At 36.0% G+C, this 21431-nt stretch overlaps 1 protein-coding gene across 4 annotated transcripts in view; it reads right to left on the reverse strand.

The window, feature by feature from the left end:
• LOC122806216 (bile acid receptor-like) overlaps positions 1-21431 on the reverse strand; it is a 428707-nt gene that overhangs the window by 182527 nt on the left and 224749 nt on the right. For all 4 annotated transcript variants that reach the window (XM_044076450.1, XM_044076451.1, XM_044076453.1 and 1 more), the window contains 2 exons: positions 19701-20054; positions 10792-10932 (listed from right to left, as the gene is read on the reverse strand). In XM_044076450.1, coding sequence (XP_043932385.1) covers positions 10792-10932; positions 19701-20054 — 495 coding nt within the window. The remainder of the gene's footprint in view (positions 1-10791; positions 10933-19700; positions 20055-21431) is intronic.

The raw sequence follows: 21431 nt of genomic DNA on the forward strand, positions 1-21431 counted from the left end.
CCCATTTGCGAACATTGGTAAACGCTCCATGGACTACCCGGTAGAGGTAAAAACATTAATTTCAATGCTTAGTAATTTAATGATCAAGGAAATGTCTACATTTTATAATTATATGAATCTACAATGGTACTTGGATTTGGATATCATTCCATGAGGGCTGAGAGCTGTCAAATTTCCTTCTGAACCATTTAATGGTACTTGTACAATTGATAAGGTGTTCCAGCAGAGATGGGAAAAAGCGGCACACCTATGTTCTAAAGAATGGATTAACATCTTAATTGAGAGAGACATTATTAAATTGTCCAACATAAAGAAAGATATTAATATGGTGTGTATGAACTTAATGTCTGCATTAGATAGAACTAGATTTGAGTCCTGTTTAAGTGACATTCAGGACAAATTAAACTTGCAAGAAAAGAGAGTTCTTGAGCAAAAGATGCATAAGATTCAGAGGGATCTTTGGGATTTTGAAAAAGGCACAGCCTTTTTCAGGGGGTCCAATCAGCGGTCACGTTCTAAGGCTCATTTCCATAATGAAGCTGGTTGGGTGAGAGATAGAACTGCTAGTACAAACAATGCAGACATGCCTGCCAGTATACATGATAGACATTATAGTGAAAACGAAGTTAACAATGATTTTCCACCATTACCATCTCTGGTGAATGACTGCTATTTTCCTGATCATTTTCGTCCACAAAGGGATTATGGTAGGCAGCAGAAAATAAGCTATTCTGAACAGGAACAACACAGAGGAGGGCCTCAACATCAGTGGCATGATAACAAAAGGACAAAATGGTACTGATTCATGCTTTGATTTGAATTATGTGATTAATTTATCTGGTTGCCAGGTTAATGATAGTATTATTACTGTATTAAACCATGGATTAAAATTTGTACCGACAGTTTTACCTAAAATATATGAATGTAAAATAGAGTTGTTTAGATTTGTGAGAAAATTGCATTTATGGTATTATTTTCAATGTTTGCCTTCTCCTAATGTTGCTGTTGAAACTGTTTCTGATGATACATATACTACTGATGAAAATGTATCGGATGTGGATACATGTGATTCCTTTGTATCTTGTACAAGTGACCTAAATGCCTATTGTGTTATAGATGCTTCTAGAGTAACAACTAAAAGTAACTTTATGCCTCCTTTTTTACATGAAGGCATCAAAAGATTTCAAGCGATGGTTGGATTTGAGGTTAATTTATTGTTGAATAGTTTTGATTGGAAACAGGTTGATTATAATTTATCTAAAAGTGAATGGCTAGAATTAGTCAATTTTTCCAAACAGAAAGAATTGGTAGTGAAACCCTCTGATAAAGGGAATAAAATAATAATTATGCATTATACACAATATTTAAAAATGTGTTTAAATTTATTAGGGGATGAAACAATATATCGTATAGTAAGTGATGATGTTGTTGAACAGGCTAAAAATAACTATACATGTTTAATACAGAAGGGCCTGAGATTGGGATACTGGTCTGATACTGATGTCAAAAATAAGCTGATTATTGTAGACACTGTTCCAGCTTATTTTTATTGCCTACCCAAGATTCATAAAAATATCATGAACGTTCCGGGTAGACCTATAGTTTCAGCCAGTAAGTATTTCCTACATAATTTGGGTGTTATTTTACATCAGGTGTTATTAAAGGAAGCGCAGAAGCTCCCTTCTTATATACAAGACTCTTTTGATTTTTTAAATAAAATAAGAAATGTTATATGGGAAGACAACATGTATTGGATTACATTGGACGTGAAGAGTCTTTATACCAATATTAAACGTGTTTGGATTAGAGGCATTACATAAATGGATGGGTGACCATCCCCTTACATATTATATTTTAGATTTAGTGAAATTATGTTTGGAAAATAATTATTTTTATTTTGATAATCAAATTTTTCATCAAATTCGAGGCACAGCCATGGGTGCTCCATTTACACCAATGTATGCTAATATTTTTATGGGATTGGTTGAACAAGAATGCATTTATACTAATTCTTTTGTTAAGAAATATGTGAAATTTTATTTTAGATTTATTGATGATTTGATTTTTTATGTGAAGGGGGTATGCATTTGGTACTAAATTTTATACAGGACATTCAACTAAATAGGTTCAATATATCTTTTGATGGATTACAATATGGACAAACAGTCTCTTTTTTGGACATTAACTTACAAGGTACTGTTGGAAAACACATTAGTACGAGTATCCATAGGAAATTTGATTTGCCGAATGAGTTTTTAATGGGTACCAGTTGTCACCCGAAACATATTATTGAAGCTTTACCGTATGGTGAATTTTTGAGAATTTCTCATTTATGTAATGAAGATAATGTATTTATGAAGGAAATACAGCGCACTAGGACTATGTTTGAAAGAAGACAATATGATGTTAAATTAATTGAATCAGATATTCAAAAGATATTTGATATTAGATATAATACAAGATCATTACAAAAAATAGATGCAATAATTATGTTATTAATCATAAAAATTTAGGGAATTTATTTATGGTTTCTACTTATAATATTTGTAGTGATAGTATTAAAAAATATATAGTACTTTTTGGGAATTTTTTAAAAAAAATTGTTGAGCTTAATAACTTAACTGACAAGAAATTAATTTTTTCTTATAAGAGGGGTAGAAACATCAAGGATATGGTGGTACACACCAGATTGTATAAACCTGAGGATAAATTGTATTATCATATTGCTGCTAGAGGAATGTCATTGTGTGGGAAATGTAGTGGTTGCCCATACATAATTAATTTTTTTCATATATAAATAATATTGGTTTTAGACCAAATGGGCTATATAATTGTAGAACTGAGAGAGTTATTTATGCTATTAAATGTGGATGTGATAAGTTTTATATTGGTCAAACTAAGAGAATATTTAAGATAAGATTAATGGAACACTTAAGGGATATTGGTAAATAAATTAGAGAGCCCTGTAGCTCAACATTTTCATGAATATCATGGTGGTAAGTGTGATAGCTTAAAAGCAACTATCTTGGAACAAGTTTTTATAAGTGAACTTAATGTAAATAAGATTAAGAATGTGCTTCTAAAGAAAGAAACTATTTTTATTTTAAAATATGACACTTTGATTCCTAAAGGTCTGACTGTTGTTGAAGTGTTGTTTGAAATGTTTTTGAAATGTATTGCACTTAATTTTTAATTGTTTGATTGCTTATTTGTTTGATTGATGATTAATGGTTGTAGCTGGTGTTATATAAACTGCCTGAATATGTGATGTGTTACTCCTTGAAGGCTTACTGTGGCCGAGGTGCTAGAGAATAAAGAATTTTTTACTGGCTTTGTTGTTTCATTTTGTGGTGTTGCAATTTGGGTCCTGCAGTTCGTTGTTCGGTGTTATTTTAGTTGCCTAAATCCTTTATCCTACAAGCCTACACTGTTTCTCAATATATATGGGCCTTGTTCAAACCAACAGAATTTCATAATACAAGTATATAATCTTCTGTCAAAATTCTCTAATCACGAATATGTGGTGGGGGGAGATCGGAACATGGTTATTGATCCCTTAAATGACAGATCCAACATGAATAATAAATGTAATAAACAAGCGATACGTGCCTTAGAGGACCTAGTATTAGAATTCTCCCTATCTGATCTTGCTCTCTTGAATAACCAGCTCAACAAAGGGGATAAGTTTACGTTCTACTCCCCATGCCATAAGTCGTGGTCCAGGATTGATTTTTTTCTGATATCAGAATCTCTTCTAAATGAAAAAACAATATACTCAACCAGTCCGAGATTTTTATCAGACCACTCTAAAATAACACTGAAATTTATCCTCTTAAAAAACACCCCAAATCAAAAAACCTTACAGACAAGGTCTCTAAACACTAATCTTCTTGACAAAGAAGAAATAATAAAATAAATTAACAATGTACTAGATGAGCTCACAGCCAGTCTCTTAACCTCAAATATGCCACTAGACATTTTATGGGTGGCCACCAAAACTAAAGTTAGGGGCCTCCTAATTCAAAAAGCCTCCTACTTTAAAAAACTAACATGAGAGAAAGAATTTAAAATTAAGCAGAAAATCCAAGAGATTGAAAAATCACTCCAAGAAAACTTTAGTCCTGATTTAGAAGCCCAACTAATTAATCAACAGAAAGAACTATACTCAATACATATACAAAATCTCTCATTCTGAGAAATGAAACTCCTTGCTAACTATTCTGAATGGACCCAACAACCCTCCATACTATTAGCTATACTCATAAACATTCATCAAGATGCCCCTAGGATTCTACAAATTAAAAAAAATATAATAACGAACAAATACAAATACAAATAACCAAGATATTCTGACCATTTTCAAAAAAATATACAATCATCTATATGGTCCGCAGGATGCAATACACCCAGAGTCCTATAATGATTTTTTCTCCAGTATCTCATTTCAACAAATTGAAAAACACCAAGCTGAATTCCTGGAAGCTCCTTTAAAAACAGAAGAAATTATGGAAGCAATTAAAAGTCTAAAAAACAACAAAGCCCCAGGTCCGGGTGGCTTCACTTCTAATTTTTATAAAAAATTTGCTTCTAAAATATCTCATATTCTTCTTAAAATCTTCGAATGTATTAGTAAATTTGGATTTAGGGCCCTATACCTAAACAATTCTAAAACTATCTTTACTCACAAACCAAATACGGACAAATCTAACCCATCTAACTACAGACCAATTTCGCTTACTAACACAGTCATTAAAATAATGACTATGGCTCTAGCAAATAGACTTAAAAAAGTCCTCCACACAATCATTTCTCCACAGCAATCAGGTTTCATAAAGGGTAGACAAACCTGGGACAACACACTCACTTTAGATGCAGCCATCCAACTTTCTGCAAACCATAAACTTCCCTATTACCTTATGACACTCGATGCCACAAAAGCCTTTGATAGAGTCAATCATGAATTCTTGTTGCTGACTCTAAAGCAATTTAACTTTCCAACTAATTTTATAAATACAATCAAAATCTTATATAATTCCTCTTTTACCACTCTGTATATTAATAAACTATGTTCTAAAATAAAATTAAATAATGGAACAAGACAGGGCTGTCCCCTCTCACCCTACGTCTTTGGCATATATATATATATATATATATATATATCAAACTCCTATTTATATACTTAATACAAAAGACATTTCACCACATTCTCAATATTTCAGGGACAAATCTGGTATTTTCAGCCTTTGCTGATGACCTCATCATATATTTCCAGTTACCTAATACTGACTTAAAAAAAATCAAAACACTATCGAAACCTTCTCAAAACTTCCAATTATGAAATTAACCCTTCAAAATCTCTTATTTTTCCAATTAATCCAAGCAATCATAAAGAGCCTCTCTTTCCTATAACCCAAATTAAGTTGAAATATATTTTTAAGTACCTAGGGATAATTTTTGACCATAACCATAATAACTCCTTACAAAATAATCTTGCCAAATCATGGACAAACATCAAAAACTATATAGACAGGTGGAAGAATATGAAATTCCCCTTTTTATCTAAAGTAACAATTATAAAAATGAACATCCTACCCAGGTTATTATACCAATTTAATGCAACAAACAGCAACATTCCTTTAAACTTCTTCAAAAAGATAAACACAACTTTAACTAAATTCATTTGGTTTCCTAAGATCCCACAAATCTCCCTACCAAAATTAATGCTTCCAAAAAATAAAGGGGGACTGGGAATACCAGATTTTAGATTATACTACGACATAATTTGCGCCAACAGACTCATGTTAATTGCTGACCATAATCCAATTAGTTCTACTCATTTCCCCCAATGGGTTGGTCTGTGGCATGCACATATAAAGCTGTGTAACATAAATCCCAAATCAATACCTTTCATAAATAAACCTGTGTTAAAAGACATGAAACTACATAAACTAATCAAATATAAAATAAATCTGTTCCAGAAGCTCTTCTCTTCACTAGGTCTAACAAACACACTTATTCTTTTGCAACCCATTCATTTAAATCCAAATCTAAAATTGGGTAATAAAATGATAAATCTTGACCAATTTCCCCAAATTAAAAACTTAAATGTCTGGGATTTATATGCCATTAAGGATAACTCTCTAAAGGACATAAAAATAAAATTTGAACTTAATAATAAATATACAGTAATTCTGAGATAAATCAAAGCGTTAGTATCTACTTTGGGTAATTTCCCTAATGAGGTTCAGGAAGAAATAAACATTGCCCTATCCCTCCTGAAGTGTCTAAAAATTAAAAAGAAAATGTTATCAATTACATACAGCTTTATCTCAACCATTAAATATCAATCTTCTATTACATTTGCACAGTACTGGAGAAACAAAAACTCATAACTGACAGAGGTTCACTTCTCCCAAGCAATAAATAATACAACCAGGTTTGCCCCGTTCAAGAAATTACTATATACACAATTAATGGTAAATAATAATGCATATTATACCCCGGAGCGTCTTAACAGCTTCTTTTCAAATACTTCACCTCTCTGATCCTTCTGCCCCACAGTGACAGCTGACCTCCTGCATATCCTGTGGTACTGTAAATATGCACAGAGCATATGGAACTCACTTGAAAAATGGGTTATGGGAAATCCACCCTTTTATGGGAATTTGCTATATTGCATGTGGGTCAAAAGGGCCTTCCCACTAATGAAGTGAGAGTCCAGATTGCTCTCTTTATGCTAATTAAGCTTTATATAACACAAAACTGGTTGGACCGTTCTAAAACAAACTGGGAAAATTTTACAAAGATGGCATCCAAGTATATTCTATCCCATAAACTAACTACGGAAAATATTAGCAAACGCATGAGATACCTTAACTTCTGGAGTACAACCTTAGACAATATCCTGCAGTAATATAAAATAGCTTTACACCTACTCTCCTACACTAGTATTATGGCTAGTCCTTCCCTCCAAAGGATTTAACTCATTCAATTCCTTTATAGTTACTTCAAAGTGTTAATATAGTAATAATAATAGTGTAATAATGTAGCACTATATGTAAATAGTTGTATATGTGATGTTATCTTCTTTATTAACTACTGATTTTGCAATTTTGTGCCAGTAATGATAGTTTGAATTACTTGAGTCAAGAATGTCATTTAACTTTTAATAGTATAGTCTCTCCTGTCATATTAAGAAAGTAAGCTTTAAATGTTTTGGTTTGTTATGTGAATGTTTATTGACCTTATTTGTCTCTGTATGCTGACCAGTTTCAGTAAAATGTTTTTTTGTAAATGTTGTACCAAAATAATGAAACAAAAGTAAAATAAAGCTTTGAAAAAAAAAATGATGTGTATCTCTGTGAGATGATATATGTTTTCTTGGATTTAAAATGTAAGTAGTTTATATTATTAGACATGTATAATTTATAACTGTTTTAATAATATGGAATTATTTGCTACAATATGGAATTGTTTGCTGTTGTCAGGATCTGTGCTAGCTTGATAAGATTGACTTATCCCACCATGGAATAGAATTTTGTGTGCCTTCTATAAGATGATTTTAAAAGAAAGACATATTCTGTTTACATTTGAAATCTAACTTTGTGGAGTGTAATGATCTACAGTTGCCATTTCCTTTTTTTGTGTTTGCATGAGACTGATATTTGTACTTGGAAATCTTCTCCAATCTCTGTGAATTATATTGAATCAGAGCTGTTACTATCATTTTATTTCTGTTTGCCTGGTACTGATATTTAGACTTGAGAAAATCTAACTTGTGGAGAAGGTTAACTCAAGGTGTTCTGGTTGACAGACTTGTTGCACTTTATTTTTTTTCTAAGGCTTCAGTGAGATGCAAAACATAAATAGAAATAACAGTCTATCCATATAAAAAAATGGGTATTTACATATTATTGCAACCAGATTCCGAGCCGGAAAAGCAGCTCAGAGCCAACCCTTTGTCATATCGAGAAATGTTATATATCATTCAACAAGGTTTGTAAAAGAAATTCAGATATACATGTGACAAATTACATTTTTTTCCCCGGAAAAGGAAAGAAGGACCGCCTGTCATGCCATTCAAGTGTAGGTGATCTTGTATTGTATTACTGGTGTTCAGACAATGCATGCCTATACACAATAGGTGGCTCGGTTCACTTTGTAAGTGAACTGCATTCATATTTAGTAAATCGTCCCATCATTTTAACTGCTGACATATGAGTGAGACCCCTGTAGGTATGCCAAGTCCCTTTCAGAAACTGACTGTGGGCTATTTTTCTGCCATGCACGAATGCGTTCAGCATGACTGTTCAGGCTGTGGATCCCCCTGGAAATGACACCGGACATCCCTACAAGAAGTATTGTAATGATAAACCATTTCACTGCTTTCCTTTTATATATATATATATATATATATATATATATATATATATATATAGTGAAATGTGTAATAATGTACATTTCTATGTATTTTGACCACATAATGTACAGCACATGATAAAATTGTCGTTTCCACATACACTTGGAATCTGCTTGTGATAGTTGAACAAGAAGTATTTTAACAAAATTCCATTTCACTGTTTTCCTTTTCATCTTTGTACTGACATGTTTAATAACATACATTTCAATCTTTTTGGACCAGCAAATTTAGTGTTCATAATATCAGTGGAGTGTCAAGACACAGTTGCAATCTGGTTGCGATAATACTTTAGTACCAAAAAATTTTCTTTTTCTTTTCCATGTATAACTGCAGTATTGTGTTTATATATATATATATATATATATATATATATATATATATATATATATATATATATATATCTCAGATCTTTTTAAAAGTAAATAAGTTTAATTTATTCATTTGTTTAAGTTTATGTCTGATGCCTTATTTTACTAGTGAAAGTTATCTTCACAGTATTGCTGTGAATGTTGACTTCTGCCCTTTTTAAAGAGAGCCGCTCTGGTCAATGGCTATTTTAATGGAATGTTGGCTAGCTCTTTGGGAGAATGATCAATATCTGAGATCTTGATATCATATTAGTAATCTGATTGGTGACAGTGTACAATGAATGCAGGAAAGGGATACTGTCATTGGAGAGGTATCGGCAGTTATTATGGAAAATATTGTCATTGTATGTATGTGTGAAAAGCAGTTCAGTTAAGCATCAGTTACTGCTTGTAAGGTTGCACTAGTAGGCATTGGGTTCAGGCTGATGTTGGTGAAATCCTGAGGAGTCAATGTTTAGAATTCCATTCTATCGCTGATAGTGTAAAGCTTATTTGGATGTGACACGTGTTGATTCTAACCCAAGGCAGTAGTGTTCATTTATCTTAAGCTCTCAAGGCCATTCATCAGCTGCTTACATATTTGATGGCAGTGATAAAGATTTAAGCTGCATAACCCTTAAACTTCACATTATTTGGTCACAGTGTTGGAATTAAACTGCCATCCATCCGTCACTCAAATTATTAGCAGTGGTGCAAGATTCAAGGCTGGTAGCCCTGACTGTCACAACCTCCAGAGAGTATACAGACTTTATGCTAATGTTTTACAGCATGTTTTTTTTTCATGTTATGGTTTTGAATAGGTAACAGTTTCTGCCTGCTGTTTTTATTTATTTATTTTTTTATTGGGTGCCACCTTGGTTGCTGTGAAGTTGCCTATTACCATTTTAGTGAGTTTAGGCATCATTTTCACATAATTTCTGCATACATTCCTTATTCACACACTTCTTATTCTTCTATTGTGCCTTTTCCTTGCACAATCAAAGTTTACTTGCTCTGTAAACACCAGTTGTCGAATTAACTTCTGACTGCAGTCTGCATCTGGCTCTGATATATCATTTGACTCCATAGACAGTTTTATCTTTCTTAAGCAAATCACCTAAGTCACTAAATGTAATATTTTATATCTGACTTAAGTTTGGTGTCATAAGTATCTATTTTTGTCTGAACATCTGATTTTAATGAAAAAAAGCAAAATGCCCCACATATTACATTCTTGATTGGCTAGCAATATGCCTAGAATGTGCATTTTAAAATTGCATTCTTGTAGCTTTTTTCTTGACTAAAACATATGTGTTAAATACTTTGATTTATTGCTTACAACATGAAGAAAAATGGCACATAGGATTTTCACAGCCTTGGCCCTGAGGCTGCTCACAATGAGATACAGGTGAAAATGCTTAATCCAGGACTTCCAATTTGCAGGACCTTTTCCTTTGAGTTTCCAAGGCCTTGGTTGTAAAATAACCATCTGGAGCCAAAAAATGAAGAAACAAAACAAAACAAAAGTATGCAGGCAGTTGAAAGTAGTACAGAAATGAGAGAAAGAAGAATCTGAAGTGTGACTGGTCTAGGATAAAAACAAATTCATAATGCCAAAAATACTTCACAAACAAAAAAATGTGACTCATTGCAGAGCAAGGTCACAGATGGTTTGCTAAGCCTTACTTCTGAATGCTAGCTTCATGGCATGCCTTACTTCAAGTGTTTGTCAAGTTTGCTTGCTTCTGACACCATGTCAGATTTACAGAAAAGTTAATAAAAAGGATGCATTAGGACAGCTGAGACACATAAGATGCTCACACTTGGAATTTACTAAATACTATCTCAATTCTGCCAAGGTCTCATAACTCATTTAACTTCAAATAAACTGTATCTGACACAGACCCTCAGTTTTTGTAGCTATGCAGCTTATACTTCTGTAAATGGATAGCATATGTAAATGTCATGCCCTTTTTATATCAGTTGTACACAAAAGTATTTTGTTCTTTACTCTTGTTCACTCACATTCTTCCAACATTCCTACGGCTTTACACTTCTTCAGTCGACATTCCTGGCATTTTCGTCTCATATACATGTCCATTTCACAGTTCCCACCACTCTTGCACCTATATGTGGCATTCTTAGTTATGCTACGACGAAAAAAACCTGGAAAATGAATACAGTGGTTATTAATAATTATAAATATTGTACTGTTGTAGGGTTTCTACATTTTAATAAAATACAATATCAGTACTACATTAAAGTGGAAGGAGACAGATACTTTCCACAAAACTTACAACTGATGATGTTGATACTGTATTACATCCATATGTATAGAAGTCCTTTTCTCTTTACTCGTATTCACATTCCTACTAGGTCAGTTTTCTTGTTTTCTTCTCTGAGTTTCACACTCTCACTAGTCCTAAAAGTAGGTTATGTTCTTTATGATGCTAAGCATTTGACCTTGTTAACCCGATATCCAGAGGCCTTGGTTTTATATTACAAAATGTAATTAAATACTTTATGAATGATTTTGTCTGCATGTGCATGACTTGAGTCAAGTCACATGTTACATAAGGAAATTAATAATTGTACTTGTCTTCATTTGATGACAAGTTCTACAGTACAAGGACTTATAGTCTTGGACTGTCATGCTGAAACTTGCATGAACACTGCCATGTTTGTATGGGTGTGTGAATGATTAGGAACTAAAACAATGAGTGAAAAGGTCACACAGAAAAAACAATTGGTTAAAAAACAACAAGAAAAATCTAACAAAACTAGACTTTCCACTGTGTGACTCCTTAAACCTCTTGTACTAGAGGTGATATGAGATATATGAAAATTACTCTTTAAGGGCATCAAGTGTTTCAGCTAAATGGCAATGCTGAATGTCCATGACTTTTTCTTTTAAATCTATTTATGGACAAATTCAGGACAATAAAGCCAAACCCCGCTAATTGTGGGCATGCATTTTTCTGCCTTTTTATGGCATCATCAGCACAGCATAAGTGGCATGTTTGGCTAACATTTGGAAACAGGGTTGTCGTACCCAACTGATATCCATAAGCCTTAGGGTGACTGCAAAATATCCCAACTAACAAACTAAAACAATGAGTAAAAAGGTCACACAGAAAAAAACAATTGTTTAAAAAACAAAATGAAAAATCTAGCAAAACTAGACTTTCAAAGAACAAGTATAAAAATAACCACAGAAACTGGAACGCTGCAACAGATTTATTCCGGTACCTCGGCAAAATGCCTTCAAAGGAATAAAATACAAGCACATGTTGCAACTATTTATATTGTGCAAAATGCAATTAATCAATTATAAAAAGTTAATTGCCATGAAAAAAAGTGACCAAAGTATTTAAAGAGACATTACATATGACAAGCAAATATAAATGAATATGAACATTTGACACTAAATCCATATAGAGAAGATGTCTAATAATAAAAAAAAAAACATTGAAATGCAACATAGAAAATTGCAACAGCAAAAAATGCCAATATCATTAAATAGTAAGATTTACTTCCAAATTCATACCCCTAGGTCTCAATGTACCAAATTTTAAAATGAAGCTGCTCTCTAACTTCAAAAGATTTTGTAAGCAATTTACACCATTCTTAGATTTGGTTTTGCTAAAGCACAAAAAATTAATGAATCCATATTACCCTTATGGACTATGTTAAAATGTTCAGAGATAGGACTGTCCAGTCTAGCATTGCGAACATCACCCATATGCTCTAAAATACATATTTTGAGTTGGCGTTTTGTTTGACCAATATAATATTTTGGTGGATCACAATCACAACCAAGGATGTACACTACACCACAGGATTTGCAATTAAAATTGTCATGGGCAATGTATTTAACACCATTAATCATACATCCCGACAAGTTTTTAACTTTTGGGCAAATTTTGCATTTGCCACAACTGAACATGCCATGTGGAATAGTGACATTCTCAGACATATTGGCATCACCAAATCTAAATTTCAGAATTTCCTTAAGATTGGCATATCTACCATAAGAAAAGGACACATGATTTACAGGTACCGGAATAAATCTGTTGCAGCGTTCCAGTTTCTGTGGTTATTTTTAAAACTAGACTTTCCACTGGGTGATTCCTTAAATCAATTGTACTAGAGATGACATGGGGTATGTGCGAATTACCCTTTAAGGACATCAGGTGTTTCAGCTAAATGGCAATTCTGAATGTCCATGACTTTTTCTTTTAAGTCTATTTATGGACAAATTCAGGCCAATAAAGCCAAACCCCACTAGCTGTGTCTTTTAAGTCTATTTATGGACAAATTCAGGCCAGTGGGGTTTGGCTTTATTGGCCTGATGTCCTTAAAGGGTAATTTGCATATATCTCATGTCGTCTCTAGTACAAGAGGTTTAAGGAATTACACAGTGAAAAGTCTAGTTCTGCTAAATGATTAGGATCAGGAATATGCCATATACTGGATGGAGAGAGAGAGAGAGAGATTGAGAGAGAGAGAGAGAGAGAGGGAGAGAGAGAGAGACCTGTTACAGCTGGAGCTGCAGACTGTATGTGCATGTCAGAAATGTGTCTTCTCTGTATGAATGGAAACAACAGATATACATGGGAGCTAATCAAAGTATTCCAGAGGTTGAGGTTAATTAACCGAGTCCTTATTAGTACTGAAAATCCTTTTCAAAACCTTTTCTCACCCAAGGTAATGTTAGCCCATTACTAAGATATACATATAAAATCAGAAACTAGTCAAGCCTGAGTACTTGAAATTCTGAATTACCAATGTTTAACTTTCAGTTGAACTTATGAATGAAAATATGCTTTTTTATAATGCATTCATTTCACTTTACTCCACATCTTCCCAGTGACAGAAATAAAAACCAAAGCAATGAATGACAATCATTTGTTGCTTTTCAGGGTTATATTTACATATTTAAGCTAAGATTGTACTGTCAAAACAGCAAGGTAAAACATTATCAAGTAAGATCATATAAACATATCAAATCTAGTCTTTGTACATGTTCAGAATAATTGCTTAGAGCTTCTTTAAATTAAAAGATATACAGTCCATTCAAAATGTTCACTCCCCATTAAAAAGCATGTTTTTAAATCTGTAAATTGTACTAACATCTTCACTTCTCTAATTACCTAACTTTAGTGGTGAACATTTCACTCTGTTTAATATTCTCTTTATACTCTTCTACCTACTGACTTTCAACACCCTTATTTACCCTCTCCCTTATTCATAGGTTCATAGGTGTGTACTAGGCTAATGGCCCTGGAGCCTTTACAAGCCTAGCCCATCGAACTGCTCTAGCATCGTGCCGCCCGACGTTAGTTCCCAGTACCTCTATCAAGTAGAGACATTGAAATGATCCCCAGGGTGAACTTTCTATTGCCCATTCACTGTCGACTGTGGTAATGAGGTTGAGATCTCTGGAGCGTGTGATGCGGAGGGATTGGGATTTCTTTAGATGTAGCATTTATAACAGAGATGGGTCAGACATGGCTTTATAAGTCAAGCAGTGATTGCCTCTAAGTAGCCAATATGAGACAGAGAAAAGCTGGAGTCTGTGTAGGACATGTGTTTAATGCTTAAGATCCTCTTTGTGAGGTACTTTGGTGGCCTCCCCAGATGTTGCAGGTGTCTAGTGAGGTACATGCCAAATGGGGCATTATACTCAATGACTGGCCTAATAAAGGAGGAGTAGAGAGAGATGATGACCTCTTTCTTCCTAGATGCAAAACCCTTTGTAATGAGATGTGCCACATAGAAGGACGTTATGATCACAGTGACAATGTGTTAGTCAAAGGAGAGATTGCCGTCAACCTGCATCCCCAGATCTCTTATAATGCCTTCAGTGTTCAGTGGGCTCCCACCGATGTGGTAATTAGTGGGAACTGAGTTTTTACCAAAGGGGATGATGACGCATTTTTTGGAGTTAAGCTTAAGGCCATGGTTTCGACACCAGTCATTGGTCTCAGTGAGGCCTTTCTGTAGGATGTCTGCATCACTTGGGGAGTTAATAATGGCTCCCAGCTTGCAGTCATCTGCGAACTTAGTCAGCCAGAATCCCTTTGTGTTGGCCTGTACTTCTGAGAAGTAGATGCCGAACAGGAGAGGACCCAGGACCAATTCCTGTGGGACTCCACTCATGACTCATCGGCAGTCTGACTTGGAGTCCGCTACTTTAACACTGTGTGATCTATCTGTAAGCCAATTTGAAACCTACCTAGTGATATAGGGGTTCATGCCTAGTTTGGTGAGTTTATCAATAATTCCCAAGTGATGAATGGGAACAAAGGCCTTGACCAGATCGAGGTAGGCTGTATGCACTGCCTTACCTTCATCCACAGCCCTGGTAACTGACTCAAAGAAGTCAACCAGATTGAGCAGGCATGAATTCCCTTTCACAAAGCCAAATTGCGTGGGGTCTAGAGTTTGGAGATTTCCTATATCTTTGTTAATCAGGTCCACGATCATGTACTCCATAGCTTTACATACCAGACTTGTCAGGCTAATGGGGCAATAATTCCCAGGGTCTTTAGTTGCTCCCCCTTTATGGAGAGGGCTGACTGTAGCAGTGCGCCATTTGGTAAGGACAAAGCCTGAGGTGAGGCTGTGACTAAACAGGGTACACAGATGTGGTGCCAGTTCAATTTGCAGTTCATGTAGAACACAGCCAGGGATATTATCAGGTCCCATGGAACCTGTATTCTTGACCCTGGACAATGCAGCTTTAACCTGTGGTCCAGTAATGCTGGGTGCCTGGCATTCTTCTAGTATTGTGCTTGTTCCTTTAGTGGGGGACAGAGGGGTAAAGTTGGCACTGAATCTGTCAGCCAGTATGTTGGCAATATCTGTTGGCTCAGTATAAGAGGTACCATTGCGCAGTAACTCAGAGCAAATCTGAATATTTCTTTGGAGGTTCTTGCCATAACTATAGAAGGCTTTGTGATTGTTTTTAGTGTCTGCCGCAATTCTGCCTTCATAGCTGGCTTTAGAGGATTTGATGGGGGATCTCAACTTTTTGTTGAGGCTAATAAGGGAGTTTTTCCAGTCTTGGGATTTCACCTTTTTCTGCAACAGTTTCTTCCTTGTGTTGCAGAGTTTATTAATGGCAGGGGACCACCAGATTGGCTTCCTTTTTTTTTTTGGAGGAGAGGGTCTTGGGTTCTGCTGGATATGGCTAGTTCCATGCATTTATGTACATGTTCGTACAGTGCATTGGTGTATGATTCATCAGTCATGCAGCTATTTTCCATTAGCATGGGTGCAGTGAAGTTATCCACCTCTGTTTTAGGAGTCCAAAGTCAGCTTTGGAGAAGTTTTTCAAGGTGATTACCTTTGCAGGGAGTGTGGGTGAGGTGCGGATTTCCATGGTGATTAGTTTATGGTCGGATCTGACCAGGGAGGGATTGAGTATTCGTGTTGAGTAATGGTCACCTATGTTAGTAATATCCAGGTCAAGGATGTTGCTTCCTTTAGTGGGGGTTAGAATGAGCTGGTCCAGGGCATTGGAGTTGATGAATTCCAGGAGTAGCTGGGACAGTGTATTGGTGCTTGAGTAGTTTTCCCAGTTCATGGAGGGGTAGTTGAAGTCTCCTAGTATGAGAGTGTTGGGTTGGACCTTGATAGATTCCAGGGTACTTAGGAATGTGGAGTGAGAGTCTAGGGACATGGTTGGGGACCTATAGCAGGGTATGACCTTGATCGCCATCTTACCCAATGTTAGTTGTACCTGAAGTATCTCAGATGAATTATGCTGGGTTACTAGTATGGAAGTGTTCATATCCTTTATGAATATAGAGACATCACTACTTTTGGAGCTTCAGTCCATGTTTCAGGAATGAAAGGTAGCGCAGGCGTGCATTCTGCCACTTTAAACCAGGTCTCCATCACAGCACAAATGTTTTCCATTTTGAGGAGTGCTTTGAGAGAGTGCATCTTGAGATTTAGACTTCCAGCATTGAGCAGCATGACCCTCAGATTGCATTTATTTACAGCTGTTACTGTGGTAATTTGGTCTTTGGAACACCGCCTAAAAAAGGTACTATAGGGGTGGCAAGACCAGTACCTGGAAACCCAGGGGGTGACAGATGCAGGCCATCTCTAGGAAAGCATTGAGATCTGTCAATCAGGTTCCTATCAGAATGAAGAAAAATCAAAATCTCGAATGCTCGGATGAGCGAAAATGCAGGTAATTGAAATTGATATTGTGAGATTGCGGTACAGTGAAGAATGGAAAATTTGCCCTTTCCTCACTGTAGTGTGATCTTGGAGTTGGAATATATTTTTTGGGGGGGGGCACATTCCCCCACAATAGTGATTTCGATTACCTGTGTTTTCACTCATCTGAGCATTCGAGATTTTGATTTTTCGTCTATGTAATATAGACCCTGTCAATCATGTCATCCCAAGCAGACAGATACTGGATCCTCTTAGAATGACACCAGAAACTTAGTCAATTGTTGAAATCAATCATTTTTTTGTTTGTACTGCGGTATAATTTTGGGTGATGGTAGGATACTGCTCAGGGCTAGTGTCATACCTGCCTGGGCCGCATAATCTGAGAGCTCCACCATGCCTCTTTTCATGTACTCCAAGGAGGTGTGTCTCAGGTCATTCACACCCACATGTACAATGACAGAGTCATACTTGTAGTTGTTGTGGAGTGACCTGAGTGTGTGTGTTATGTGTTGGATTCTGGCACCTGATAGACAGCTGACTGTAACCTTCTCCTTATTCAACCTAGCGAGTAGGACATCTGTGTGCCTCACTATTGAGTCACCTATGATTAGTGTATTGGGCAAGGTGTTTAGTCTTAGGGGTGTAGGTTGAGGGGCTCACTGTGGAGGTGAGCTACGTGTCCTGTGGTTTGTGCTGTGTTGTGGTGGTCGAGTGCATTTCTGTCTTGGAGGTCTCTGCTGTTTGGGTAAATTTCTATTGAGAGCCTCTGCGAAGATGGGTGTGTGGTTTGTGTTTTTATGTGAGAGCTGTGATAGTGGGTGTTATGGAGGGCTATGTGTTCCATATGGTGTGGTACAGATGTTGACCTTCTCCTCATGACCAGCTAATCCGGTCTTGGCTGTAGAGTGCATAGCTTCCAATTTGGTGATATAAGGCGTTTATATCACGTTATCGAAAGATGAAAATAGCGAATGCTATTTCATCGGCCCCAAACCATCTAAACATGAAAGTATCGGACATTCAGAACAGCAAATTTTTTCCCATGGAAAAAATTTGCTGCTCCACAACACATACACACAACACAAGCACATCAAACAAACAGCAACCACATGCATACACTTAAATTCCTACATCTAATGCTACACTAAACTAAACATATACTGCTATCTACCCACTTACTTTAACCCAAAACCCTAACCCTAAGGTCCGTCACTATCGCACACTCACCTAACCCGTGCCCTAACCCTAACTCACTTAAACCGCCCCTAACCCTAACGTACAAACAATCGCACACTTAGTTGAACCCAACCCGTAACTTTCCACCACAGCGCTAAGAATAGCGAAGCCAGAGAAACAGCCAACCGAATTCTTTCCCGAGGAAAGAATTCGCTGTTCTGCAGTTTTGCTATTCTTAGCATTTGCTGAATAGTGTTCGATATCAGAACATTTTAAGTTTTAATACTTCGATGTTCTAATATAGACCCGATATAAGTGCACCAATCACAAGTCTGAGAGTTGGGAGGTAAGAGGAGAGGGTTGTCTGTGTACATGAGGCAGTTGCTACATTGCCTTAGAATGCCCAAGTGCACCAGGTTAATAGGAGAAAGCACAGGGAACTGCCCTTTAATCATGCCAGGAGGGGTTGTCATAACTACTAAGTACTGGAACTATTTCCGTGAAGGACGACTAGTGCTGATGGCACTTAGGTGTCCTACAATAATTGCTTCAAAAACCTGTTGAAGTGCAAAGCGATTAGGCTATTTGAAGTGCAAGAGAGAAAGAACTAGCATGATCTAAGGGGAAAACTGAAGAGCAGACTTTCTGGTACCACTAATAGTTAACGTCAGCTCGGCATCACTGTGCGGAGCTTAAACAAGCACAAACATAGGCTTTTAAACCAGACTGTTGAAAGGGATGGAAAAACTGCCCAAATGGCCAATAAACTACAATTCCTGGGCCAGAAACCACTCCTCTTGTTGTAGATAGGCTACCTAGTGCTTACTACTCCCATTGATAAGCTAGAAGGCTTCTCTCCAACATAGAAAGGCTTGGGGGGGTGCTTAAAAGCTTACAAATAGTCCTGGATACAGCAAATATGTATCTGGACTAGACTAGTTACAGAAAAGGCATGAAACAAGTGCAAATGCGGGCTTTTAAACTAGAAAGTTGAAAGTGATGGAAAAAGTGCCCAAACAGCCAATAAACTACAATTTCTGGACCAGAAACCACTCATCTTGTGGTAGATAGGCTACCTAGTGCTTACCACTCCCACTGATAAGCTAGAAGGCTTCCCTCCAACACAGAAAGGCTTGGGAGGCTCAGAAGCTTACAAACAATCCTGGATACAGCACAGGAAACAAGCACAAATGCAGGCTTTTAAACCAGAACGTTATTTTACCTTTTCCCCCTTCCACCACTTCTCTATAGCTCCTTCTTTCCCCTTATTTATTAACCTTATTGCAAATATTATATATAGTATACATTTTAATGAGTGTGTTTACTCTGCTTGCTATCTGAAAGCTTTGGTATAGCTGTATTACTTATCTTATAGTATATCTATGATTTGTTCAACATTTTCTTATCTTCAACATAGCTTTACATTTTTCGGTATGTTTTTTTCTTTGTATGCTGAGCTGGCCTGAAATGGTCCATGTGGATCACTGCTCTAACCCAGTTAACAAACTTAAATAAATAACTCCAGTAAAATAAGAAGGTACTTAGTACCTTATGTTCCTTACCTTTGCAACCTTCACAAGTGAGCGCATTATAATGATATCCAGAGGCTTTATCTCCACACACCATACAGACTTCCTCCTGCCCCTTTACTCGCGTAGATGAATGACTTATTCTAGACCTTTTCATTGGAGGAATGCCTGCAGCAGCTACCATGCATGTTGGTTTATTTATTTCATACGTGGTAAGTGAGTACTGTCCATCACTGTACTGAGGTTCAACGCTGTAGACAGGGTAATGTTGCTGTGATGATGATGCTGGTGGTAATGGAGGAAATTGCAGATTGCAGTACTGATTGTATGGAGTCATGTGAAGTTCAGAGTCTTGCAGAGGGTAATTCATATGATCTGGCAGCATATCTAGATTGCAAAAGATAAAATGGCCAGTTACACATTAAAAATATCTAGGGTCCATGCATACAGCAGACAAAGATTGATAGAGATTGTACAAATTAAAATGCTTTTCCCCAAGAAAAAGTTATACTGTGTGTGCAGTAAGGAAAAATGTGCAAGGCTGAACAGCAGTTTTCAAGATAATATGACTTGATTTGCAAGAACAGTTAGGTGACAAAAATGGCTTATGGCCTTTATTAGAGACTTATTGTAAATGTCTAGTTTGGTTATTAATACAAGTAGCTGTGGGCTTACTGTAATTGGCATCCTGTTATACAAAAAAGGAAGTTACATTGACATTTCAGACAGGAACTTTTCATTTCAGGGACTTTTCATTTCAGAAATAATGGGGACTTTCCATATCAAAAATAACAAGGACCTTCTACTTGACATTTCAATGGAGAAAAACATAAACTTTCCATACTAGAAATAACAACTTGACTTTTCAAAGGAGAACAAGATGACATAAACAGAAACAAGAGAAACAAATCAGAAAGACAGTAAAACTAACATTGTTTGCCCTTTAAAAGGGATATATAAACTGTATATTATTTTCTCTTCTTTAGTGATGTCTTTGACTGAGTGTGCATCAGTCTGTAGTTTTGTGTGTCTAGCTGTGTTATAATAGAATTGAAATAACTCTGACAGTTTAACTGTTTGGCAAGAATTTGTACTAATACAAATACATACTAATGGATACAGTAGTACGGTGTATCTCTGGTCACTTATAGCCATTTTTAACAGTGGCGAGACAAGCCCACTGGCCATGAACTTTTATCTGTTACCAACAGTTAATTTTTCATAGGACCCTACTATTTTTCTACATCAGTTCAACAGATTGACAGTTCCAGTACTCTAACAGATCAACAGTTCCAGTGCTTCATTGGTGGATACAGAGTGCCGCCACAGAAGCTGTCCTGTGATGGACCACCTACAATCCATCTGTGGAGAAATGCCGTCTTTTTTTTCCAGACTGACTTCAGCCTGATCACCTGTTCGTCTTCTGCAAAAACCACGGTAATTCTTTACAGTTATAACATGGATGCCATAAAAGACATTAGTTTAAAATACCCACATTCTGTGCAATTAGATTTAAATGAAACGCTTGATAAGGTCTGGTCATATCTGCAATCATGGTTTGAATCTTCTATGTTAGACAAAATGTAAATCTGGCATTTTTAATGCACAAAAGATAGACAAAAGTTGTATCTGTAAATGGATAAATGTCTATTCTCAATACATTGCTAAATCAAGAGATATGCAAAAAGTTTGTCTTTTATGTGATAGTAAATTTCCACAAATTTGTCTATTTTGCCATAAAAGCCTAGTCTGTAAGACATATAA

This window comes from Protopterus annectens, chromosome 7.part0 (assembly GCF_019279795.1).
Source record: "Protopterus annectens isolate FY-2018-M chromosome 7.part0, PAN1.0, whole genome shotgun sequence".
In the NCBI taxonomy this organism is placed as follows: Eukaryota; Metazoa; Chordata; order Ceratodontiformes; family Protopteridae; genus Protopterus; species Protopterus annectens.